The sequence below is a fragment of the Dromaius novaehollandiae genome, chromosome 6 (assembly GCF_036370855.1).
Source record: "Dromaius novaehollandiae isolate bDroNov1 chromosome 6, bDroNov1.hap1, whole genome shotgun sequence".
Lineage (NCBI taxonomy): Eukaryota > Metazoa > Chordata > Aves > Casuariiformes > Dromaiidae > Dromaius > Dromaius novaehollandiae.
In genome coordinates this window covers 33,285,429-33,294,053 of record NC_088103.1, presented here as the reverse complement: position 1 = coordinate 33,294,053, position 8,625 = coordinate 33,285,429, and the positions used below count along the sequence as shown (strand labels likewise).

Sequence of the window (8,625 nt, the reverse complement as noted above, 5' to 3'; positions counted from 1 at the left end):
GGAAAGCAAAAGCAGATTTTGCAGTGCAATAAAGGAAACCAGATCCTCTGAGGGGTCCTGGCATGGCTTTGCCTCGCCTGAGATTCACCATGGAAGCAAAGCCCACAAATTCCTCGCCTGGAGGAGGGGAGCAGGCTCCGGGTCCCCCCAGCGGGATGCGACGCACAGCCCATTGCAGCCCTGCATCGGTGCTGGCTGGGGAGGCGCGCTCCCTCCCCCTCCCCTCAGAGCCAGGGAAACTGAGGCACCAGTTTAATCCAGCTTAATCCCGGCACCCTCTCCATCCCAGCTTGTTTCATACCCAAATTACAAGTCCATGAGATGCTCCTGCTGCTTTCCCAGCCACGGTGTCACAGGATGGTGCTGAGCTCCCAAGGGGAACGGGGTGCTGCTGCCCTCAAACCCGGCTCCTCGGGGCGTCCCCAGTTGCAGCGGCTTCCTCGGTGGCTTTTTCTCTCCTGTTCGCTTGTCCCCGCAGTCCCCTGCAAAGCTTTCCTGGGATGGCACCCTGCAGCGGGGCCCGGTGCCCCCGCGCGGTGGGGGATGCGGGGACCCCGGCAGGGAAGGGGTGCGGGGCGGACCTGCGTTTCGCTCTGACATCACGGCCCGTGTTGGAGAAGCCCCGGCGCGAGCGGCCCCGTGCCGAAGCCATTGTGTACCGGCGCTGCACCGGGGCGGCTGAGAGCCCCCAGCCCACCGGCCCCCTCGCCGGCAGCCCCGGTAAGTGACGGCGTGCGGCAGGGCGGCTCGCGCCTCGGGGCATTTGGGGGACCCTTGGGTTGAGCGGGGAGCCCCCCAAAGCCAGCACGGGGAGCCGGTGAGCAACTTTGTGCCTATTTTCCCCTTTTCTGGCCCCCCGTCCGGGGCTGGAGCCTTTCTCAAGCACTCGTCCCAAAAGCTCAGGGTAGGGAGGGCTGGAGGGGGGCTCGGCAGCGGCACCCCCGCCCCCTCCTGTCCTGGGGCCCCTGTTAAATGGGGCAAAGCTTTGCGGTCCCAAGGAGGCTTTTGCTCCCCCCGGGGGGGGGGGGGGGCTGGGCAGCCTTGCAAACCCACCGGCCTGGCTGCCCCCCACCCCGGTCGCGGGGAAGCACCGAGGTCTAGGGGTTAGAGCCAGCTGGGGCTGTGGAGGGGACCGGAGCCGGTGGCTTGCTGCTCGCCGCTAGCAAAGAGGAGCCGGGCAGCCCGGACGCCTGGGCTCCCTCCCCAGCCCTGACTTGTGCACGCTGGGTGGCTGCGCAGGCGACAGTAATTTCACTCCAGCTCCCCAGCCCGGGGAAGGCGGCTGGGGCGTAATTCGGGGGCTGAGGGCTGCTTGCAAAGGGGCTCGGCTCAGCGCCAGCCTGTCTGGGGATGGGGATGGGGTCTGAGATCCCCTGGGTCTCAGGGTGTGCGAGCTCAGTCTGACCATGCCGGGCCTGCTGCCCCGCCACTGACTGTCCACTTGTGCACTGAGTTCCCCCATGCTCAGCCTCAGCCGTCTGTGAGATAATGGGGTTTCACAAAATTTCCTGGGGGGAAGTGAGCGCTTCAGCCCCCTGCTCAGCATCTTGCAGCTGGAGCCTGGTGTGAGGGCTTGGTAGGAGGTGGGAAGGGCAGGATGGGAAGGGTATAGCCGCGGGACTGGGTGCCAGGGGAGGCTGGGCCCGAGCCGCCCTTGTACACTTGCACGTCATGCAGCATTGCCAAGCCAGCCGGGAGCCAGAGGGATGGGAAATGCCCTCTGCACGGGTAACGCATCCTCCCTCCTTGCAGGCCAGGATGGCTCCTCGGCTCTAACCGGGGAGGCCAGCGCAGTGCTGAGGGTGCGTGTCCAAGTGATGGTGGGACTGGGCTTGGGGACCTGCAGCGAGGATGTCCGAAGCCAAGACCCTGAGCTGCTCTTGCCTCGTGTTTTCCTTGCTCTTTTTGCACTGGGCTTTGCTCCAGCCGGGCCGGGCTTTTCCCAGCACCTCCGACTACCTGCAGCGGGGCTGGCAACGGCTGCTGGAGGAAGGGGAGGGCTGTGCCGAGTGCCGGCCGGAGGAGTGCCCCGTGCCGCGCGGGTGCCTGGCTGGCACAGTGCGGGACGCCTGCGACTGCTGTTGGGAGTGCGCCAACCTGGAGGGACAGATCTGTGACCTGGACAACACCAACCACTTCTACGGCAAGTGCGGGGAGCACCTGGAGTGCCGGCTGGACACCGGGGACCTGCGGCGTGGAGAGGTGCCCGAGCCGCAGTGCGCCTGCCTCTCCCGCTCAGCCCTGTGCGGCTCCGACGGGAAAACCTACACCCAGATCTGCAGGTTCCTGGAGGTGGCCCGTGCCCACCCGGACACCAACCTCACTGTGGCTCATGAGGGCCCCTGCGAGTCAGGTAGCGACCGGAGCTGTCGGGGCAGTGGGAGGGAAGCTTATGTCTTGGGGAAGCATCCCCTCCCTGCTGCAGTGCAGAATCCGGCATCTCCAGATGTGGGGCGATCTGGAATCTCCAGATGTGCACGGGTGCTAGGGCTGCTTCCTCTGGGGCTGCTCCCGGCTCTCAGGAAGGACCGAGCACGGGGGGACCTAATTGAAATATTTCACCTGGTGGCAAACCCGCAGTGTCCACCTGGGCACGGCAGCGCCGCACCATTGCCACGTGCCCACAAGGCTCAGCAGAGGGGGACGGACACGCAGCTCCCCATGGCAGCAGGTCCCCACCTCGCGGGGCCCCCGCGGCTCTTCCCACTCCGCCGCTCTGGGGCAGCCCATGCGGATCCAGCCGGTAAAGGTCTGGAAGTGGCTTTGCCAAGACAGTGCAGGATTTATGGGAAGCAGAAAATCCTGCTGAAACGCATGGGAAAGTTCCAGGGAATTGTTAGCGAATTCTTGGCTTCGGCACGACGTTGTTGGAAATCGGGCTGACTCGGTGCACGCTTGTCTTGTCGCTCTTGAGAAATACGGCTCCCCTGCTCCATCCCCGAGATCTGCCTCCTGCAGATGGAAACCTGGGTCAGTTTAATTTGATGGCGTGATTTCCACCCCCTATTTAAAACCCTGCTTGGGTTGGGGGGTCAGGGCTAGAGGGGAGAGTCTGTTTTGGGGAAGCCACATGCCAGCCTGGTGTGGGTCGTGCAGTGCAATCCCTGCCACCCGAGGGTGGCCAAGGTTGCCCTTATTTTCTGTAGCTCATTGTCTCCTCGAGTTTTCCCCCCAGGTGTACTTGGAGGTGTTGTCCTCTCTGGGCTGCCGAGACAGGACCCTCATGCCGTGCGCTGGGATCCCTATTCGGGCTGGGGTAGGAATTGCTGTTCTTGCTGGCAGCAGCTCTGTTCCTCCAGGAAAGGCGTCTGAAACACGGAGATGTTGGCTGTGTGTGTCAGCCGAGGAACTGCTGACTCCCTCTAATTGCCGTCGCGATCCCAGGGCCAGAGCAGAGGTCCCATTCGGCTGAAAGCCAATCGATCTTCTCCCCCCGACTAGTTTCAAGATGGGCGAGTGCCCTGAGCTGGCTCACCCTGCATTTAGCTTAGTCACGGACCCCTCCAAAGTAGCTGTAACTGTTGGCTGCAAGCGTTTGCCACCACCCAGATGACTGTGCTCTGCCTTTCCTCTCCGGCAGCAGCCAGGGCCCCCCGGCTGGCTATCTGCCCCAGAGGGGGCTGTTAGCATCAGCTCCCCCCTGCAGGACCCGGCCGCTGCTCACTCGTGGTGCTGCTCCAAGACAGGCGAGAAAAAAGGGGGTTGTGCATTCAGAAAGGAGGAGGAACATCGTGTTGGGTGATCAGGCTGTGCTGGTCACACAGGACCCTCTTCCCCTTCCCCAGCTGTCCAGTTCCCTTCTGCCTTTCCTCTGCAGGAGAAACATGCTCCCATTCCAGCCAAAAGCTTTGATTTGTAGCATTGCTGTTATTAGTCAACCATTTCCACTATTGCCTGCTGAGTTTTAAAAAGCAAGAGACAGTCACAGCCCTTTTCCAGTGCTTTTTCCGTGCCGGGTAGCCCCATCGGCTCTGGCCTGCTCCCCAGCGCATGCCTGAGTCTGCAGCAGCCGCTGGAAGCACTGTGCGACTCTCCCTCGAACCCGTGCCCGGCATCACTGACAGACCCTGAAAGCCAGGGCTTGGGCATCCCTGGGGCCGCAGGGCTGCTGCGTGCAGGGCCTGGAACCGAGGAGAGGCCAAGCAAGCAAGAAGGAGAGCCGTCTGGCCCAGGCCGACTGCAGCCTCACTGCCCCACCGGGGGTGTGAGTTGGGGCTGACAGGCGATGCGGGACTTGTCCACGGCTGCCCCTTCTCCCCCACTGCAGGCCGATGGCGTTATTTTGCGGCGTCAGTGAGAAAAGACCTTGCCACATGCTTCTCCCATCAGGACACGAGCCGCCTGTTGCTCTTGGATGCGTGTCAGAGCTGGGACCGTTCTTGGGAGATCCAGGCAAGGGAGAGGGCAGGTTCTGTGGCAAGGACCGGGGCCAGGGCAGGAAATTCCAGCAGCTCTTGGCTCCTCTTGCAAGCGAGGGGCTGTGCACTCGCCGGGGGCCCAGCACCAGGCCGGAGCACCCTGCCTGCGGCGTCACGGCCCTGACGGGTGCAAGCCGGCAGGCCCAGGGTTGCAGGCAGCGGGTGTGGAGGTGGCCCTGGCTCTCTGGCCCCAGGCTGTCCTGTGATGAATGTGGGATGTGCACTGCCTCCTGCCCTGCATCCCTGAAAATGGCCCTGGTGGGATGGGCTCCATCCTCTCACACACTGGGATCCCTGTACCAGGCCCTGCTGTGTCCCCCTTGCCAGCACCGCCAGGCATCATAGGACCCACAAGGTCCTGGGAGACCAGCTGAGTGGTGGGACCTCTCCCCACTGTGGCTCTGGCATCTCAGCTGAGCCCACCCTGACTCCCTCTCTCACCCCTCTTCCACTCTCCATCACCCAGAGCCTCAGATCACGTCTCCTCCCTACGATGTGTGGAACGTCACCGGGCAGGATGTCATCTTTGGCTGCGAGGTCTTCGCATACCCCATGGCATCCATCGAGTGGAGGAAGGATGGCACAGAGATGCTGCTGCCAGGGGATGACCCCCACATTTCTGTCCAGGTAAGGGGTTTGCTTGGAGCCCTGAACCCAGGGTAACCAAGCCCTTCCCAGAGCTCCTGGGCAACCAGCAGCTCTGGGTGGTTGCCTTTTGTGTGTGGCCAAACCTGGATGCCTGGGATGAAAAGAGGTGACCACAGAGCTGAGGCAGAGGTGGTGTCTCAGTGGTAGGAGGTATGTCAACATAACTTTCTTCTGCAAATTTCTCTGGCTGTTTTTGAACTCATACACCTTATCCAGCATCTAGAGTGTCCCACAGCAAGGAGTTCCCTAGCTTCACTCCCTGTGGGAGGAAGCCTTTCATTTGCTTCGCCTGCTGGCTTCATTCAATATGCTAGAAGACCTCCAGAGACCCCTTCCAACCTGAACTATCCTACAATCCTGCAAGGAGGCTCAGAGAGTCCTTGTGCTTTTCTGTGCCCTTCACTCCAAGCAGGGCTCCCCTCCTATGCCAGCAAACCCAGAGGGTCAGCAGCCTGCCCACAGCTGGCCCCAAATATAGTGCACAGGAAGTGCCGGTGGTGGCCAGCCGGGCTGTACCCAGCTATTAGAGGGAGTGGGAAGAGATGCAGGAGGCTGTGCACCACTGCCAGGGACCAGAAGGAGGAAACTAAGGTCGGGTGGATGGGGGAACCAGGGAAGCAGGCAGGACCCAGCACCATTGCAGGAGGATGTGGTGGTCCCCTTCCATCAGGTCTGACCTTCGTGTTGCCCTGTACCTCATCACAGCGTCTGGCCAAGGACCTTCTCTCCAGGCAGGGCTAGCTGGGTAGTGTCAAGTGCTTTAGGAAACTCAGTTGTCCTCCACCCTTGGCCATAATAGCAGCCTGCAAATGTGGCTGCAGGCCAGCTGGGTCAGGAAAAGGTTATTTCTTGCTGGAGACGAACAGAAGATTGTATGCTTGGAGCCGCAGCAGCCCTGGGACCTTGCCAGCTCCCAAATTGGGGACTCCGGTCTCCTCCAGGGCTGGCCATACCTCATGTGAAGCCCCGGCAGAGTCCATGGGGGGACCTCGCCTCTCTCCCGCAGGTCCTTCTGCCAGTTTGCCTGTAGAGGCTGGCCACCTCTCCCCCTCCATCTCACTGCCCTGTACGCCCTGTCCCACTCACCCAAACCCAGACTTTTCTGACCGGCTGACGTGGCTTTTCCACATTGCCAGCAGCGCCTGGCTTGTAGCCCAGCAGGAGGGAGAGCCCAGCACCCCATCGGCAGAATAGCTCATCCCTTTAGATGTAACCTAGCTTCGGCTGGATGTCCTGCCCTTGCCTGAGCCGTGTCCAAATGACGGAGCTGTGTCCGAGGACAAGAGCCAGAAGGACCTATTAGATCATTGACTCGCTGTTAAAGCCCTGGCCAGGGGACATTGCTCTGCTGCTCTGCTTGGCCCCTGGAGCAGGGCTGGTGGAGACCAGCCCTGCCGGGACCCTGGCCTCAGCCGCAGGATGGACATGGTCATGGAACACACTTGTGGGGCAGGAGGAACATGCTGGAGATCTTTGTCCGGCGTTTTAGCAACATTTCTTTCAAGTCGAACAGTCCACACTGAACTCCACAGCTGCTTCTGCATCCCCCCTCCTCAGGGTGCTGCTCCCTCTGGGGACCACGGTGACCTGGGGCACAGCCAGGCGTCTGGGGCACGTCCCCAGGGGCCTCATGACAGAGGTCCTGCCCAAAGAAAGCAATCCCCCCCCCCCCACAGGCTGCACCAACCTGCAATGAGGTGCCTCCTCATCTGCCACCCCCTAGGCAGTGGGAAAAGGGGGGGTCTGCACCCAGGGGTCCGTGCCTGCACCCGGAGCAGTGCTTAGGGGGGGACAGAGAGTTTCCCCGGGCCGGCATCACCTTTCCCATCCCTCCCAGTGCAGCCTGGTGGGAAATCCCACGCGGGGCTCTCCTGGCCCCTGGGCTAACCGAAAGCCCTCTCTTCTTGCAGTTCAGGGGTGGCCCCCAGAAATACGAAGTGACCGGCTGGCTCCAGATCCAGGGCGTGCGCATGACAGATGAAGGCACCTACCGCTGCTTCGCCAGGAACAAGGTCGGGGAGGTGGTCGCATTAGCCAGCCTGACTGTCCTCACGCCAGGTGAGCACAGAGACGCCATGCCCTTGTCCCTGTCCCCTCCCACTGCTGGCCAGGGGCTTCCCAAGGCAATGGTGCTACTTGGGGGTCTGCAGCAGGCTCTCCTGTGTGCGATTTCCCTGGATGAAGGGCTTGGAGGGCTCTGCTAAGGGAGAAGGGAAACTGAGGCATCCCCCAGCCTCACCAGTACAGCCCATTCTTACAGGGGTGAGGAGGGGATCTACGGGCAGGTTGCACTGATATGGTGGGAGCTGCTGGGCTGGCAGCCCTGGGATGGGGAGCCATGGGGCAGTGCCTGGCGGGGCCCCAGCAAGCAGCCTGGCCCTGGTGTGGCTTTGGTCCCTGGGAATGGGGGCGCACTGGGGACCCCCGGGCCCTGGGAGAAGGGGGCTGAGTGTGCAAGCAGGAGGGCAATGACACTTTGTCCCTGCGCTGCCATTTCAGACCAGCTCAACCTGACGGGCTTTTCCCTGCCGAAGCCCCGCACGACGCCTGAGGACTATGGGGAGAGTGAGGAGGACTATTACTAGCCCGGAGATGGGACAGGCAGCTGTGGAGGTCACCGTTTGGGAGAGAGTCCAGCCTTGCCCCATGGTGGCCATTCCTGGGGGCATGGGGACGCCTTTGGAGCAGACATCCCCCAGCCCCAAACTCCTTCTCTGAACAGTGCTGGCACAGGAACCTCTTCCTGGGGGTGGGGGACAGTGTGACATGGGCCTTTGCCAAGGATGCTGCGGGACCCTGGGGGGCTGGCTATCCCCGGGGACGACATGCATGGCCACCGTGGGGTGCTGCTCTTGGCTGCTCTGCTGGGAGATCCCACCGAGCTGCCCCTTGCCTCCAGGGGCCCTGCGCGAAGGGTGCCGGGAAGCCGGTGCAGAGGGCTGGACGCTGGCGGTGACGCTTGGTGCATCACCCCCGGGGCCGATCTGCATCCGCCGAGGGCAGGAGACAGCCCTGCTCCCTCCACAGGGCCAAGGGAACTTGTTGCCCAAACATTGCTCTTTCCCACTGAGATTTTAACCACCGGAGGAGTGATCTGAGAAACCAGATGTTTGTGGTTTTCACCACCGTCTTTGTCCCCCTGGACAACCTTGGCCCCAACACCGCTGTGGTCAGAAACACTTTGGCCTTTTTAGACCAACTTTGTGCTTTCCCTTCCAAGCAGCTCTTTATTTTGACGTTCCATTAATGCTAGTAAAATATACACGTAGGTCAAAGCTGACGCAGGCTGACACTGTCTGGTATCTGCAAGGACTATTCTAAGGGTGAGAGAGGGTGCAAAAACATTGGATTTTGCCTTACTTTGCGGGCAAAGGAGCTCTGTGCCTGTCCCAGCGCTCGTGGGGGGTCCTGCCATGGGTCCTGCCTCCTCCCCTGCAGGTGCCCCCAGCCCTTCTCATGCCCCACATCAGGATGGGGTTGCTCAGCAGCACGGCAGGGTGTCGGGGTCCCCTGTGGACCCCTTCAACTCGCATCCCCTTTGCGGCACAATCCCTTCAGT

At 61.9% G+C, this 8,625-nt stretch overlaps 1 protein-coding gene across 1 annotated transcript; it reads left to right on the top strand.

Moving 5' to 3' along the window:
* Window positions 1-624: 624 nt before the first annotated feature.
* KAZALD1 (Kazal type serine peptidase inhibitor domain 1) lies at window positions 625-8,346 on the top strand. Its single transcript, XM_026102845.2, has 5 exons — window positions 625-720; window positions 1,753-2,353; window positions 4,885-5,045; window positions 6,977-7,124; window positions 7,566-8,346. The coding sequence occupies exons 2-5, from the start codon at window positions 1,852-1,854 to the stop codon at window positions 7,649-7,651; spliced, it is 897 nt and encodes a 298-aa protein (XP_025958630.2). The 5' UTR covers window positions 625-720; window positions 1,753-1,851; the 3' UTR covers window positions 7,652-8,346.
* The last annotated feature ends 279 nt before the right edge of the window (window positions 8,347-8,625 follow it).